This window comes from Trichoplusia ni, chromosome 5 (genome assembly GCF_003590095.1).
Source record: "Trichoplusia ni isolate ovarian cell line Hi5 chromosome 5, tn1, whole genome shotgun sequence".
Taxonomy (NCBI): Eukaryota; Metazoa; Arthropoda; class Insecta; order Lepidoptera; family Noctuidae; genus Trichoplusia; species Trichoplusia ni.
The window spans coordinates 2,061,152-2,078,242 of NC_039482.1; the positions used below are offsets into that span (position 1 = coordinate 2,061,152).

Consider the following 17,091-nt stretch of genomic DNA (forward strand, 5'->3'; position numbering starts at 1 on the left):
ACTGTGATACAAAATTAAGCAAATTTTATACATTAATGATATGAATACTAGGACTACCTCTTGATCTTGAATTGCACACAATTAATATGGAACTTGAAATCTGAAACAGTCAGACACAATCTTCCACTTTCCATCAACGGCAACAATAACAAATGTCTGTTGGAATGGTTTCCTCCCTTCGTCATTATGATAGGTTACTTCTCCACAAGCTTGGATCAAGTAGGACAGTTTGCTAGACACCAATGACTCCTCAATCGGTTGAGCATCTAGTGTCTTGAGCACATGGTGGCTGGAGGGCAAGTCCATGAGAAACTTTTGAATCTTGTCATTCCCCGTAACCCCATTACCATTCCACACTAATATACCGGTATCCAGATATAGTTTCGAAGTCAAATGTCGACTGCTGTCCACTTGTTTGTAAAACACTCTCGTAAACTCTTCAGCGGTTTCACACGCCTTTTCAATCCTTTTAGCACCCGCCTCCGACATTGCCATACCGGTAAGTAGTATCAGCAAATTACAATATACAGCAGCTTATTTTCAGTGGCAGAACAACCACACACAGAATTTACGGTAAGATTTACGATTTACTCGGCTCTGAAGGGATTCCTGTGGTAAAGATGCTATTTATTTATTTACCTTTGACTGTGACAGTGTGACATTTATGTGTAGGTATAATTCTTTAGTCTATGAGGCGATGACGTCGATCATCGGTAAATTCGTTCGGAATCGTAATAGTGATGTGACGACAAGAAACTGTGCCAGTCAATTTTCTTTTGCGACCTTTTTGGGCCTTCTGTATTTATTAAGTTATACTTAAGCTTGTTTTCCAGCTTTTTTATATAATAGGTATAGATCTGAAAAGCTAAATAATGTAAACTTAAAAGACGATCAGAAACCTGGCTTTAACAAAATTATCTCATTTTTAGAAATTCAAACAGAAACAAGACGTTATACTATGCTCTTTGCGGGAATCGTCCGTTTTCTACTGAACATTCCTATAATATACAAGATTACAACGTAACGATGAATCCTTATTCATCATTTTCTTCATTGATTGCTGGGAATAACACTTATTACTAACACTTACTCAAGTTTAAATAGGCCATAACAGCTTTTATAGTATAGATTTCAGATGGAGATGTGGTGCTCGGTGCAGTGGTGATCAATCCCAATAGAGCTATGCCACTACCAAGCACAACGCAACTGAGTAGTGGGTAGTCATGGATACGACTTGTAGCTTATTTATGTACTAGCTGTTGCCCGCGACTTCGTCTGCGTGGTTAGAAGATATAAGTTATGACTTTTTCTTCGCTCCTATTGGTCGCAGCGTGATGATATATAGCCTAAAACCTCTCTCGATGAATGGTCTATTCAACACAAAAATATTTTTTCAATTTGAACCAGTAGTTCCTAAGATTAGCGCGTTCAAACAAACAAACTCTTCAGCTTTATATATTAGTATAAGTATATTAGTATATAGATGCCAACGATATCTTCGCTACGTTTCATCGATTTTTAATTTCTCGCGCGGAGATTTTAATATTACGATAACTCATTACCTATTCACTTTTTTGGTGTAGTGTAAAAGGCAATTTTGTTCTATATTACATGTATAATATACCTAATTTATTTTTTTGGATAAGGATTAATACTGTATTGTTAAAAATAGGTTCGTAAATAACCCATAATTTTACTGTATTAAGAAAACACATAAAAATGGTTATTGTGGGTTATCCTTGGAAGATAGACATATACCACCGCGGACTTTTTTGTAGATTTATTAAAGAGGTACTAACCCGCCATACATAGTTTTGTTGTAACTCAAAAGGTTTTGGCAGCGTTCTCGAGGAAAGCTCTCGAATGGCTTAATTTTTTCCGACATGTTTAACTAATATCGTTGTAACATTGTCAGTTTACACAAAACCTAAACTTATTATACACTAAAACCTTCCTCAAGAATTGCTCTATCTATTGTTGAAAACCGCATCAAAATCCGTTGCGTAGTTTTAAAGATTTAAGCGTTCATAGGGACATACAACATGATGACAGAAAAAGCGACTTTGTTTTATACTATGTAGTGATTGGGTACCAGAGGTGCACATGTATTTAACAGTGAAGTAGTACACTTCACTGTCACCTAAATATTTTAAAGACAAAAAGACCGTTAGTGTATTTAATAAGAATGCTGTCAAAATGCTGCTTAACTAATTATAAAATCTGATATTTGTCACGATTCAGTTATGACTCAAGTGGATCATCAGCTAGAAATTTTTGACTAAAGTGTTGATATTCTAATTCACTAAAAAACTTCAATAAAACAAATGTGTTTTTGGGAAACTAGGTACAAGTACCTAGTTTCTTACCTAGATCTAGCAAGCTAGATCTAGGGTTGGTAAGATAGGTTCTATTCTATTAAATTTTATAATGATTGAACACCAATTTTTGAATATCATTTAATCAGTTTAATGATATGTTCATTTTGACATGCAATCACATTGATTATAGCTTAATACTATTACCATTGAATGACTTCCCAAAGTCGAACTATACCTACCGTAATTATAATACGGGTCAAGACTTATAATATTATAAATAAATAAATACTGTACTGCATTTTAGTACATACATATTGTAAAATGAATATTGTTATGAAAATCGGTTGTAGGATTTACGATTTTAAGCTCTTCAGTAAAGTACTATTTGTTACGACTTAATTTAAATAAAGATATTTTCGATGGCAGATCGTTGACTTTATATATATATAATAAGGCAGGAATTTTAAAATTATACATGCGCAATTTATTGAAAATGTTTATTTGCTGGTTCTTACAAATCCTGCTGTTATACAGGTTGTTCCTAAATGGAAAAAAACACATCTGAGCGAATATAATACTTTTGTCTTCGAACAGTATTGTTATACGGCATGATTTTATTAAAGAATCGATACAGGCAGCGAAACCAACATTCAAGATACAAACTTACCTACTACAACCTACAAAACTAAGAAAAATGAAATAAAAAAAAGAATGTAGGAAACTAATCTATCGTAATCATAATTGATCCACAAAAAAGACATCACATAATTCTACAGTCGTAACCTAAGACCTCACCTATAGGTAGGTATAGGCATACATTTAATTCTACTCCTTACAATATTTCAACATTGTGCATCACAAATAGGTGCTATTAAATTCATAGAGTAGATACCTACTAAATTTTAATTGGGTTTTCGCATTTAAGACAGACACAAATATGTTCGAATTAACATTTTGTGCTGATTACAAACAAAAATAGCAGGTAATTAAACAGCGTGCCTGAATAATATCACAAGCTGTTGAATCTAAGTCTAACTTAAACCAGAACTATTACAAAACAAAAAATTGGTGCAATTTTTTTGTGCACTTATATAAAGCAGGAAGCAATTGTCTGCTAATCCTACATGTTAGTTCTTAAAAATAATATCAAAGCTAGAAATAAGAAAAAGAGGCAGCAAATCAAAACGCGATTCATATCCAAAATAAATATGATCAGTCACAACGATAGCAAAAAAATTAAGATAAATTCAAGCTGTCCAATACTGAAATAATGTATGTTTATACGGTTAAATATGGTTCTTACTTCTAAAAGAGTATACGAAAGATTCCATCTTGTATACAAATGGTGATTACATGTAGACACATAAAGTCGTGCAATATAATTATGCACAATTAATTTAAACTTTACGTATTATGGAATGATAGAATATTATTGACGAATATTCAAGTATCATTGCTGCTCCTACGGACATAAAATTATAGTAGACAAATAAATTATCAGTGCTTGCGACTCGCACGATGATCACATAGCGCATCATTGGATGATTCAAATGGGTATCACAAAGCGAAAAACAATTATCCAATAAATAATTAGAATTTGATTTTAGAAGTCAAACCCGGTCACTAGAATATCACAAAAAGAAAACCGATCCAATCGATTTTTGACAAAATATAAATGCCAAAACCTAATTATAATAACAAACATAATGTACTCTTAAACTATGAGAATCCCTACGTGTGCTTAACTGGTATACTTATCATTGACGTTGCATCACCTAATAGCCGCTGAATCATTATTTTGGTATGTTTATCTGTACGGCTGAACCGCAATAGGCGATCAAGCGTTACATATATTTCCACGAATAAAAGCTAAGATGCACCCACAGGACTGTGGATCTATACAGTGATACCATCAGCCAATGTGGGATACATTATATAAATACTACAAATACGACACATTTATTATGTGTTTGTTGTTCTTAACTAGCCCCATGTTTGAAACCTCACGCTATTTCGTTATGACTATGATTAATATTATGTATTAGCTGATTATGATTACTTGTGATTAAAAAGCTAGAATTTTGATTGTAAGTGGTAATAGTTATAAGCATGGCCTTGTCGAGTCAACTGCGGACGGATATTCAAGCTGGACTAGATAAGAAGCTAAAATTAATAGGGATGGCAATAAATACGGTAAAGGCCGTGCATTGAAATAGGAACCAAAAGCAGCTTGAAATTTCTATCCTAAATCACAATTATTTAAGGTCGGGTTTTGAACAGCATGTCGACGATGGAGGGGTCGGCCAGCGTGGTGGTGTCGCCGACGTCCTTGTCGCCGACGGCTATCTTGCGCAGCACGCGCCGCATGATCTTGCCGGAGCGCGTCTTGGGCAGGCCCGGAGCGTGGTGGATCACGTCCGGGGCCGCGAACGCGCCAATCCTGTGGCGCACGCGCTTCTTCAAGGCATCTACTAAGGCGTCATCAAAACGAACCCCCTCGCTCAGAATCACGAAGCAGTAAAGTGATTCTCCCTTGATGGGATGTGGCTTGGACACCACAGCAGCTTCAGAGATCCTCAGATCTTCACAGAGGACGCCTTCGACTTCCGAAGTGGACATCAGATGTCCGGAGACGTTCAGCATATCATCAATGCGGCCAGTCACCCACAGGAAACCATCGCTGTCTCTCTTGGCGCCTGTATGAACAAATGTATGTTAGTTTACGAATCATCTTCGTTTGATGCGTCAGTGAAGATAAGGCGTGAAATTATAGGTATCGGTCATACTATAAAAATAGTGCAGTGTTAGACTAGGCCATAAGCAAACATCCTGATGCATAACGATGTATAAATTAATACATACATCTTTGAACAGTTCATTGTAGCAAAATATTTTGGAATGGTTAAGATAATATTTTACTATATCATCTTGTAGGACCAATTCTATAACAGTATAGTTATTTGGATATGGGGGAGCCGTGACAAGTGAGACTGTCTCCTTACCATCGCCGGTGCAATAGAATCCGGGGAATTTCCGGAAGTACACGTCCTCATAGCGGTTGTGGTCCTGCCACAGGCTGATCATTATGCCGGGCCAGGGGCGGGAGAACACCAGGTAGCCCTCACCGGGACCCTCAATCACTTGCCCATTTTCATCCACGAGGGTCGGTTCCACGCCAAAGTATGGGAAGCCCTGAACAAAACACTCAGATATTTAGAAACATTTAAGGCTAAGATTTATTAAATTGGAGATTTTTTCTCGTTCTCGTATCACTTACGGCAGCTCCTGGCTTCATCGGGGTAGCAGCAGGGATGCTGGTCAAAACATGACCTCCGGTCTCAGTCTGCCAGAAGGTATCGACAATGGAGCAACGGCCTTGCCCAATCACGTTGTAATACCACAGCCAAGCTTCAGGGTTAATAGGCTCACCCACGCTGCCCAAGACGCGGAGGGAATCTAAGTTGTGGCTACAAAAGGAAACAAAATAATTATAGTTTTGTGTCGACATACCTACCGATAATTATTTGTAAGGGCCTGTAACATGCACACGTTGTTGCCTCATACCTTAAAATGTTGATACCAATGACTTGTTAGAATTAAATGTTACTGACACTAAAGTATTGCGTAATATTAGAAAATAATTAACTCCCTTAGTTTATTTAGAACCCCGATGCTCCCTCTTTGCACTATTGATTTTCTCGAACGAGCGCTTCCTTTAATGAATTTGTAATACGATATTGATTCGATAACCCAGTTAAAGTAAGCACAACCCTGTTTTCTCATCATTTAAAATGCAATAATCAAGTACTGCAGGAGGTTTAAAATAAACTTTACTAGATCGATAGAGCTCGGTAAACGTATAAATTATAGATGGCTAGCATGTCCACAAGCATAAAATACATGCCATATTCTGAGTACCCTGAGTGATTCATAGTGTCATATAAAGACGTGAAACAGCCTGAATCATATTTCTTAATAAAAATAATTACAGGGAAATTATCTTGCTGATTTATTTCAAGGCACTACTGAGAAATGGAGTGGAAAAACGTCGTTAGGAATCGTAGACCTGCATTGAGCAAGAGTATTGATCAATGCTCCATCCTTTTCTATTTGGTAGTAGGTCTTTGCTTAGCAGAGGTTTTTATATGCGTTTAGAAAATATCAAGACATAGAAAGAAAATATTTTCAATTCGGAACAAAATATTGCTAAAGAGAAAACAAATCAGCAAATTTACAAGCAAAGTATCGCAGTACCCGATATTGTTGTTGTTTTTGTTAATGTAAATCTACAGGTAAAATTACATACTACTACTAGTTTTTGCCTGCGGCTGCGTTACAGTTCAATTCAGAACAGATCCTATTCCTGATTTATAAAACAGGAGATAATTCTGAATAGAGTATACTGTAAACGATTATGTCTCCCGCTGGTAGATAGAGTCATTACCAAGTTTTCTTTTAAGTTTGTATGCTTTTGTTGTTAACAATATTATGTAATTCACAAATAGTCCGCATACCAATTAAAAAAAAATATGATACTTGTTTATTGTCAATCTATAAATAGACTGAAAGCAGTTAGCCTTAATGCATTGCCAATGTCACGTTATTAAAATGTTTAGGTCTGAGTGACCTTTATTGGCAGTTCCGAACGGAAGTACAAATATCATTGAAGTTACTTTCTCTGTATATATGTATCAGATGGAATAGTGCACACGCAACTATATCCGATTCGTTTTGTCTGATGTATACGGCAAAGTTCCAACCGAAATATTTGTTAGGATTATTTACTATTGCATGCTTACGAAGTTTGCAGTTTGTAAGCATATTTCCTAGAATAGAGATAGATATGATAGTTTTAATCGGTATCAGCATACCTGTCTTGTTACAGGAAATGGCTTAGTACACATGTGTTTTACATAAAAAATATTGAACAAAACTTGCAAAAATGTATAATCTTGAAAGGCGGAAATACAAAAAGATTCTCCAACTAAATGATAAAGTACGATGCTAGTATTAGTTTTCTATCAACCGCCAAAGACGTTATTACATCCTGTTAAAAAGTGGGGTCGAGGCATCATTTGATCTCTTTCGCAATAAAAACCAAAAGCGTCAAACCCTGAACTGTGGTAAAGTACTTACCGCTTGACATACTCGTCTCCGAACTTGTTGAGAGCTCGGATAGCGGTGGGCGCCGTATAGAATTGGGTGACCTTGTACTTCTCGCACACAGACCAGAAGCGGTCGTTATCCGGGAAGAAGGGAGTTCCTTCAAACTGTAAGATAAAACTTGATGTAGTCCAATTCTTTACTTTTTTTTTTGAAGATGAGTTGATGACGTCACAAATTACTTGTCCCATAACTACCGAAAACTAGCTAAGAATATCCAAGTATTTTTTGCAAAGATTCCAAGTAAGTATGTTAACTAAATTTGGCACCTGCAGATATAACTTGACCTTGTTAAGTTATCAGAGAGGTCGTTCGTACCGTGTATGTATTTGCAATGTCATGAAACTATTGAGATCAATGAGTTCATCTTAGATTATCACGAATTATGTAACAGGAAAAAAATAGATGTAATTTAATAATAAATTTTTAGTCCAGCGTTTGTTTTATGAAAGACTCAAAATGATGGATTTATAATAAGATCGATAATTAGCAACAGCTACGCAGAATGATGGCAAAATTATTAACTTAATATTTACCAAATGACCTTACTAGGTACTTCATACAGGGCCAATTTTCCACTTAGAGAATATACAGTACATAATAAACGTCTCGTAAGTAGGTAAATTATTTACAGATGCAACACACGTTGCTTATTACCTACTGATAATAAATAACATATTAGTACACTTATGTAATAGCAAAGTTCAAGGAATGTGTAAATTTGCCTTTAGGAAATCAATGTTTGGAGACTTCAGAGGTGTGGAAAAGAAGTACAAGTCATGCTTACAATGATCGAGGTAGCTCCATTCGCCATCGGTCCGTAGACCACGTAGGTGTGGCCAGTGATCCAGCCGACGTCGGCGGTGCACCAGTAGGTGTCCTTATCGCGGTGGTCGAACACATAGCGGAAAGTAGACGTAGCATACATCATATACCCTGCTGTCGAATGCACCACACCTTTCGGTTTCCCAGTAGACCCGCTAACATTCAAATATACAATATTATAGATATGAACAATAAACAATACCCAACACATCAACCAAAATAATATCTTGCCGCTCTAATGTACCTGGTGTACAGCAAGAACAGCGGATCGTTTGGCGACATCCACTCCGGAGGGCAGATGTTCGTCTGACCCTCAATGACGTCGTGCCACCATATGTCAACGTCGTCATTCCACTTGTACTAAAATATAAAGAAGACGTAAGATTTACCAGTCAGTCCTTCAAGGGCACTTTTTTACATATACTTACAAGAGTCCTCACGTCATCAGGTAGTTTTCCACACGGTGTCACCCTGTCCAGGTGCGGGACCACGATGCACATGTTGACGCTGTGGTTGTACTTCGTCTTAGCCTTCTCCAGGGCGTCGTCGCAGGTGTTCTTCAGGACCAGCAGCTTCTCCCCGCGCCAGGCGCCGTCCGCCGTCACCAGCACCTTCGCCTTGCAGTCCGACATCCGCTCCGCCAGCGAGTCAGATGAGAATCCCGCAAACTAAAATATTACAAGCTATGACGTCATCTGATACCGGATCCAGTTCAGATCCATAAAGCAAATAACGTAGCAAACACGACTTGGCGAGTTATGTCAAATCCGTTACCTTCTTTCTAAAGGCAACACGCAAGAAGCTTGAGGTACGGGAGGTAACTTACCACGACGGAGTGAATAGCTCCAATCCTGGCACAAGCCAGCATGCAGACGACGGTCTCCAGGATCATGGGCATGTAGATGGACACCCTGTCGCCCTTGCCGACGCCACGGTCGCGCAGCCCGTTAGCGAACTGGCAGACCAGGTCCATCAGCTTCATGTAGGTGATGCGACTGTAGTCTTCAGGGTGGTTGCCCTCCCTGTAAATTTATCTTCATCAAATTCGTGCTCCATACATTGTAAAGTGGTGCCTAAGCAAGGGTCGAAGATCGAGAACCATTACGGCAATAAGCACAAACGTATTGATTTGTGGAATGTTAAAAGTACCTTTTTTTGACTACCGGTCAATAAGACCACATTATTCGAATAAAGCATCAAATATTTATTCAGGAAATAAGATGAAGCTTTCAAACAATAAAGTTCATAAAACAAATCAAATTGTTATTGAAAGTGAACGTACCGAATTTCTTGAGGTCGATATGGACAGTGAATTGTAAAAGCTAATTGGACACGCTCTGTTTCTAATGCTGTAATAATAGATGTATATGAATGGACACAAATATTAATAAATTACAAAGTGATACGAAATATGGCCACAAATCCGACTCCAATTAGCAGGCTTCGCAATACCCCCGCCCCTGTTAATAATAATAACTCCACCCCCCACGTGAAGTTACGCAAACGAGTTTTATTTGATCTCCGCTCCCCATGTCGCGGCCATTTTTAATCCGCCCTGACAAAATCAATAAATTGAGTCTGGGTATGAACGGACGTCTGCAAACAGATGTCTGTATGAGATAGATATAACAAAAGATATTTTCATCTCTCCCTATCTATTGAAAGCCTCATAGATATCGGACAATATCTAAGACTTAATAAAATTCTTCTTTAGCTATCCTCCGAAGCAATTTGTTTTCATCAATACTATGGAATACTTCAGACATTTCTAGTCCATTATTAGATCTATAAATTAGTCCTTTTCCTCATCACATTTTCAAATTTTGACTGCAAATGTCCATGCGGATGTAGCGCATATGAATGCCGCACGTTTTGTCTATTTATCTAGAGTGCATGCGTTAATCAAGAGTACAATTGAACGGAGGTTAGTGACATTATCTCTATCGATTGATAGCATGTCAAGATATTCAGATGATTTAAGAATTTGTAACAGTTGCGTTGTATGTTAATTTATATTTTTTATCGCTATTATTTATACAAGTATTAAGTCATTGTCGAGGTTAACAATACCCGTTTGCCTAGCTCCACTTAGCTTTATTTCTCAGCCCAAGAATTACCTTGAAGTGTACTGATGGAGACTAATTCCTATACAGGAGACGATAGATCTTTTGTACTGGACATATTGAACGAGTAATTAAAGTAACGGATGGGTGGAGGAACGGAAATGATACATGATGTAATTGGTTTAGAGTTTGCGCGATGTATTTGAGAGAGTAAGATTAAATAATTTTCGATGAAGCTGATAAGATCGAGGTAATATTATCTTGTCTCGATACATATCCCTATATGAAAATTTATATTTTTAGTGTAACACATAACATTGCCAACCACCGACTGCTTATGATTAGCCGACAAGAGCGTCTTTAAGTACCTAAGGGTGGTGAAGTTGTTTCATTGAGAAGCCGCTCCGCCGCGTGTCGTGTACGTCTCGTTTCCTAAACTGCAACTCCCGAAACTAGAATATATACCTATTAGTATATTTTTTATTTTGATTCGGTCCTAAAATCAAAAACCAACATGGACAGCGATGCAGAGTTCATCGTCGTTACCTGTCGATCGAACACATTTCTAACTTGTGCTATTTGCACGTATTTTCGGGATTACTCAAAACTACAGTACCAACCGGGATCTCAATTAGTTAGAATCCGACAACCCTACAGTTCAAAAAGAGGTGGTGCAAGTTACCAATTAGACCCGTGACAACACTAGGAACGAGTAGGCGTAAAAAATTTCAGCGTAACTCACGCAAACCTACGGAAGTATCACAATTACTTATATTTTGGTTATTAAAGCTTAAACAGAAGCTTCAAAAATGTGGTGGTCTTAAAGTTCCTCTCATTTGAAATTTTTCTTTAAATTGTTCGACATATGACGCTAATGTAGAATTATAATTATGTAATATCACCGTATTTCGGTGATATAATGAGATTATTTCAAGAATATCTACTGTGTTGAAAGTAATTGCATAAGTGTGTAATAATATGCAAATAAGTATATTTAAAATGAAATAAACTCGACAAGTTAGGTAGCATACACACGAGAGGCACATCGTCTGAACATTAGACGGTGGCGTCAAAGTGAGTGGCGAGCCTTATAAAGAGATAAATCAAAGTAGTTATGGAACTATCAATGCACGATACATTGCTCCAGCCTTGGCTATTGTATGACAATGATTTTAATTCAAATGGCTGCACTGTCCATGCAGATCTTCGTGCAATTTTCATTTAACACAATCGAACTACAATAACCAATTGACAAGATGATGGAAGGTCTCAAGATGTGACTCTAGTGTCACACAAAATAGCTGCGATGATAGTGTACGTGACTCTTTATCCTACTGACATGTATGGATGCTTGTTAATCTTTCACGCAAAAACCACTCAACGGATTTAGACGATATTTGGTACACAGGTAGTTTATAACCTGGATTAACACATAGGATAGATTTTATCCCGATTTTGTGTTCCTGTAGGATCATTTTCGGGCGGCCCTGTAGGCAACAGCTAGTTAGTTAATCATTTTTATTTATAATTAACAGTTTCCTAAGTACTTTTTGTAAGGCCATCGTTAACCTTGTAATAAGTAATAAATATCTTCGAACCACAATAGCTGGTATTATGTACGTGCTGGTTAAAATTAAGTTCTTTAGATGTAAATTACAGTTAAAATAGTAATTAGCCTTAATTCAGCGTTAACCAATCAATGAACACTATTATTTATTTTATGTATCGTGAACGTAAGAATTAAGTTGAATGTGCACATAAATTAGTGAATGCGCGTCTCGCCCTAAAGCTTTGGGTGTGGAGTATTTCAAAATTTATTTAGTATAGATTAAAACACAGACGAACGTCCGCAAAATCAAATATAGTCAGCTAATGAGATTAGGCTATAGCGTTACGTCTATTGTTGACTACTGATTAAGTTACCTCCGTCACTTAACAATTCTATTCTCGCCTTGTCTAATATTTATTATAATAATACTCGGTTATATGGGTTATGTAGTGTGTTCTTATAACAACTAGTGATATTATATAACGTAAAGATTTACCGTTTACAGTCTTTTGTTGTGAACGAATGGATTTGCATAACATTTAATGTAACACGATTTTCATCTCAGATTTATTACAGTTATAATACCAACGCCATTATATAAGATCATGTGTTAGATAAGGTACTTATTGTTAACGCAACGGATTATTGATTCCTTCAATTAGCGTTCCGACTTTAGGTGAATAAACTAAGTACTCGTTAGTACTGGCAATTCATTCTTTAAGTTGTTGCGGGTGTTTGAGACCTTGAATCAGACGGCCTTAGGAGAGTCATTATAGTGGTTACTTGTGGCCACTTGTAGCTGTTGAAAACATTCACGACATGACGTGTTGTGAACATAGACAAAAGTAAATTACGGAAACATTGGTTGCTATGTGAACGTAACCAAGGCCCAAGGTTGGGTACACCGTACAAGCCCCCTCGAACACAGTTCACGAATATTATGTTAATTAGAATGCTGATTGAAGTGAATGGAGTTGACGATAGTTGTTGATGTCATTTTGTTTAAAACGCAACCATTTTTATGAACGGGGATTTTTTGCAAGATTTTAGCAGGAAGCTAGAAGCGAAGTCCACACGTTTTTTTGGTAGCTATTGAGGGATTAGTTTGATGGTTAGAGAACAGTTATATCATAATGGCATTGCAGATACTTGAACAGGTATTTGTGTAGCAAGTACTTTAGCTTTGTAATAATATAGTTATGTAGATCTTGAATAGATTAAACGTTAGTTTCTCCCCGCCGTCACTCTCGTGAATGTGAAGTGGTATCGTCCTCTTGGGTTCAATGCCTAGGTCATCACTACATCACATCAGTTTGATCAGACCATAATTTAAACGTTGATACTTGGTTGGAAATAGAGATGATGAATACATATCGTTTTCATCCATTTTACACGTGTAACTGCAATTTAATGAAGATAGATGGACAGTTGTTGCAATCAATTTATTTGTAGATGTAAAAACGTCTTATGTCTAAAACTCAGAAAAACGCTATTGTAAATGAATGTCTTTCTCTTTTTCCTGCTTATAAAACAGAACTCTGGTGAGTAGGTTTCAATTTTGTTTTTTTTTTCCTTGTTTCGAGAAAGAATACCAATCAGTGACTGTCCGAACATATTTTAATTTGAATTTCAGGTACAAACTGGCCTGTTGATCTAGTGGTCCTGACTACTGTACCGGAGGTTGTGGGTTCGATTCCCGCCTAGGACAAATATTTGTGAGATGAGCACGATTTTGGTTAGTAATTTAAATTATTATTGCGTTTTTCAGTTGTCGAAGTACCATTACCGTAATCATTATTTAAGTATTGTTTGATTTGAGGCTAGATGGCGTTGTGTGATTATTTAATAGGTACTATATTATATGGTATTAGTTTCTTCAACCTATCTTTTTTTTCGACAGACTTAAACCTAGTTTCAATAACGCATTTCTACCGGTGTATGAAGTGACTTAAGATGATAACATGTGTTCAGATCTCTTTTTCGGATCTCGTTTGTACAGTACTGATACTGACGAGATGATTCTAAGCTTCGGTCAATACTCGAGATAAGATTACCGACATCGCAACCAAACTGAAGAAGTTAAGACAATAATTTTATGAGGATAGTAATAAGATTTGTCTGTTTTTATTAATGTAGTGTAAATACAGTCTGTGGTTTATCTTGTTTTTATTTAGAGTTTTGAATTTAAACTATTTAGGGATTGGCATCTTGTATAAAGGATTGGAAAGCATTGCCATACACCGAAACAAAAACGCGGATGACGTATCACGGCGGTTTAGGTTTAGTCAGTAAAAGTCTGACACTACCCATTTCCTCCCCCGAGAGAGTGGGTGTCCATGAGGACTCCCCGGCTTTAACAAAAAAAAAGTGATTGGCATCTTAATGCGTACGCGACGAGTTCTGAACTAGGGGATTTCCCTTCGTAAGTGTACACGTTTACATAAATTAAACATTACATAAATGTAATGTTTAATTAACGTTCATCATTTAAATTTTGTTACTGTGTATGTGAAATGTTGTCTTGAAGCGTCATCTCTCAAAAAAGAGTTTATACCAGATTATTATGTTATCAGCTGATCCAATCTATTTGTACTTTTGCATTTATAATTCTATTCTATTCGTGTGAGAGACTATATTTTATTTAAATAAAGTTACTTATATTCATGTAAACAAGTGGAAACTTATTAAAAAACTGCTCCAAAGAAGCTGTTTAAGTTGATACGAGTATAAGGCCTATTGGATTGTAACCATTTACAATTTCTCGACTCTACATTTTCCGTTTCAGTAAGATCATACGTTTATTATGAACGCTTGTTATCTGAATACATTTAGCTGCAAGATACAGATGTAACAGATAAACAGTGTCATCCATGTAAATAGAGTTCAAATACAACAACTGATAAAAGATTAGAAATGTCATTAACTCACAATGACTGTAGATGGTAAGAAGTTTCCTAAACGTAAGAGAATCTGAATCTATAGTTAAACCCGAAAACGTGAGTATACGTAACAAGTTGAAAGCAGACGAACGATATTAAATGCGGAGTTATGAAACAGAGGGTCCACAAGGGCCGTGTGTGCTCCCCTTATGTAGTAAATATATGATTACATAGTCTGTCTGGCTCGGGGGAGGCTGTATATACGTATCAGATTTATTGATTGAGTGCAGGTTGTCTAGACACCTGGGTGGGCGGGCAGCGGGCAGGTGACAGGGGCGGGGGCGGGAGGGAGGGGACATCTAGTGCATCGCTAGTGGTAGACTTGGTACTTTAGCAGTGCGCGCGTCATCGCGGGCCCAGAGAAATCAATTGAGCGGAAATGCAGCTAGGCCCCGACCGGGACAGGTCAAAGTTCATCGTAGGGCGCATCTTGTCATGCCTGAATCATATCCGATATTTCAATATTTTTATGCGAAACGTAGATACCTTCCTTAAGGAAGAAACAATAAATCATATCGTTTTATCGTATTCATGCCTCAACTTGAAGTTAGAACAGGAAACGTATTGTTTTTAATAAACAGAGGTCCTATTATGGCATATATGGCTTTTCTTTTTCCTATTGTTTACTGAATTAATAGGCAAAAAGATGAAAGGTATTGATTTCGCCTTTTGTTCCAGGATTGTTTCAATATTCTGAGTTTATTTAACGAAAAGCGCTGATTTTTTCTATACGCCGTTTGTATTTCGATATACATATCCTATGGTAGAGCATAAAATGATAATTTATAAAAATAAAATAGTTTTCTTAATTACTTTGATTAGGAATATCTTATTCGCTTCATGTTGCTTCCAATGATTACAGGGCATTGGCCTTATTCCCATTTAATTCCGCTCAATCAAAAAAGGAACTTTAAATGAATACTTATGCAAGTTGCGAATTGATTTTTAGTTACGCACTTGCTTATACTTTTGTGCCACTTAAGTATTCATATGTACTATCGGCTCATTTTACTTTTTCCAAAATTTAAATCCGTAAAATAGTCAACAGAATAAAAAAAGAACAGTTTGCTTAGCAACATCAGCCTCAGTATCAGAATCAATAATAAACAACTTAATATAAAAAAATAAACAAAAACATCCCTTAGAAAGCCATAGAGAATTTATGTAAGAGTAGAAGAACATCAATCAATAAGAAGGCGGGCACCATCGAGTCGGCAAAAATGTTACCAAATCGCCGAGCAGGCAGCTTCAAATAATATTACATAACACAAAGATTCATACAATGTATTAATCAGCTCGTTCCATTGGTGAACAGCTACGCTGGAGCCTGTCTAGCCTGGGGAAAATCAATAATTTCGCGCGCCGTCTCAGTGCATTCGCTCAGCTGCTGCCTATTGATTTTGGAAGCTATGCCAACATAAAATGTCTTACCAATAGAATGCAATCTTGTCTCCGAAGCCGTTCCTCACGTTCCTGTCCAGCACATTGAAGCAGACGTTGGTCAGCGAGCCCTCGAACCATTTCACGAAGATTCGCCCCTTGTTTATATCAAAATTGTAAGACAGCATTTCGCCGCGCTTGCAGGGTGTTTGCCAATAGAATTCATTCGCTATTTCCGACCAAAACGAATCTGGGTCTTCGAGAGATTCCCTGTGCATGTTTTCATACTGCTCAAAAGATGGTATAAGAGATTTGTCGATGACATACTCGGTCGGCTGATAGACGCGCGACATCGCGGATAACGTTGTGCTGTCGCGGAGTGAATAAACGGTTCGTGTCTGCAAACGTGTACGCGCGCTCACGGGCCGGTGCCGACTGACGGGCGGTGCGGCGCTCGGGCGCGAGTTCCACGCGAGCCCCCGAGTGACGCACACATGCAAGGCGCGTGCGCGAACTCTACGCCGCGCTTAACCGCTACACAGACGCTACTGGGCCGCTCCAGCTCTCCTTTGTTCACATCATAAGCATCCTGAAATTTTGACAACATCTTCCATTTCAACAATTTATTATGGAAAAAGCCGTAACACACATAACTGGGATGTTCCAGCTCGATAAGTCACAATTTTAGCATGGTTTCAATCGATATATTTTCGTTATTTTCATTTCCAATATATGACAACATGTATTGATAACATGTATAGAATAAACGCATCTCGGAACTGAAAGCTCTATTTGGCTTAAACTACAAGAATGCAAACTGAATACATGACAAACTTTACTGATGTTTAAAAAGT

The 17,091-nt window shown here is 37.3% G+C and overlaps 1 protein-coding gene across 2 annotated transcripts; it reads right to left on the reverse strand.

Annotated features, from left to right (window-relative positions):
• Window positions 1-2,800: 2,800 nt before the first annotated feature.
• LOC113494016 (acetyl-coenzyme A synthetase) lies at window positions 2,801-16,718 on the reverse strand. Of its 2 annotated transcripts, none has more exons than XM_026872131.1 (9): window positions 16,289-16,590; window positions 9,133-9,328; window positions 8,735-8,974; window positions 8,551-8,666; window positions 8,269-8,461; window positions 7,455-7,588; window positions 5,596-5,785; window positions 5,321-5,510; window positions 2,801-5,014 (listed from the first exon to the last, which is right to left on the reverse strand). In XM_026872131.1, the coding sequence occupies exons 1-9, from the start codon at window positions 16,588-16,590 to the stop codon at window positions 4,578-4,580; spliced, it is 1,998 nt and encodes a 665-aa protein (XP_026727932.1). In that variant the 3' UTR covers window positions 2,801-4,577. The 2 variants fall into 2 exon arrangements, with proteins under 2 accessions (XP_026727932.1, XP_026727933.1); XM_026872132.1 differs by having other exon boundaries at window positions 4,578-5,014; window positions 8,747-8,974; window positions 16,289-16,718.
• Between the last annotated feature and the right edge of the window lie 373 nt (window positions 16,719-17,091).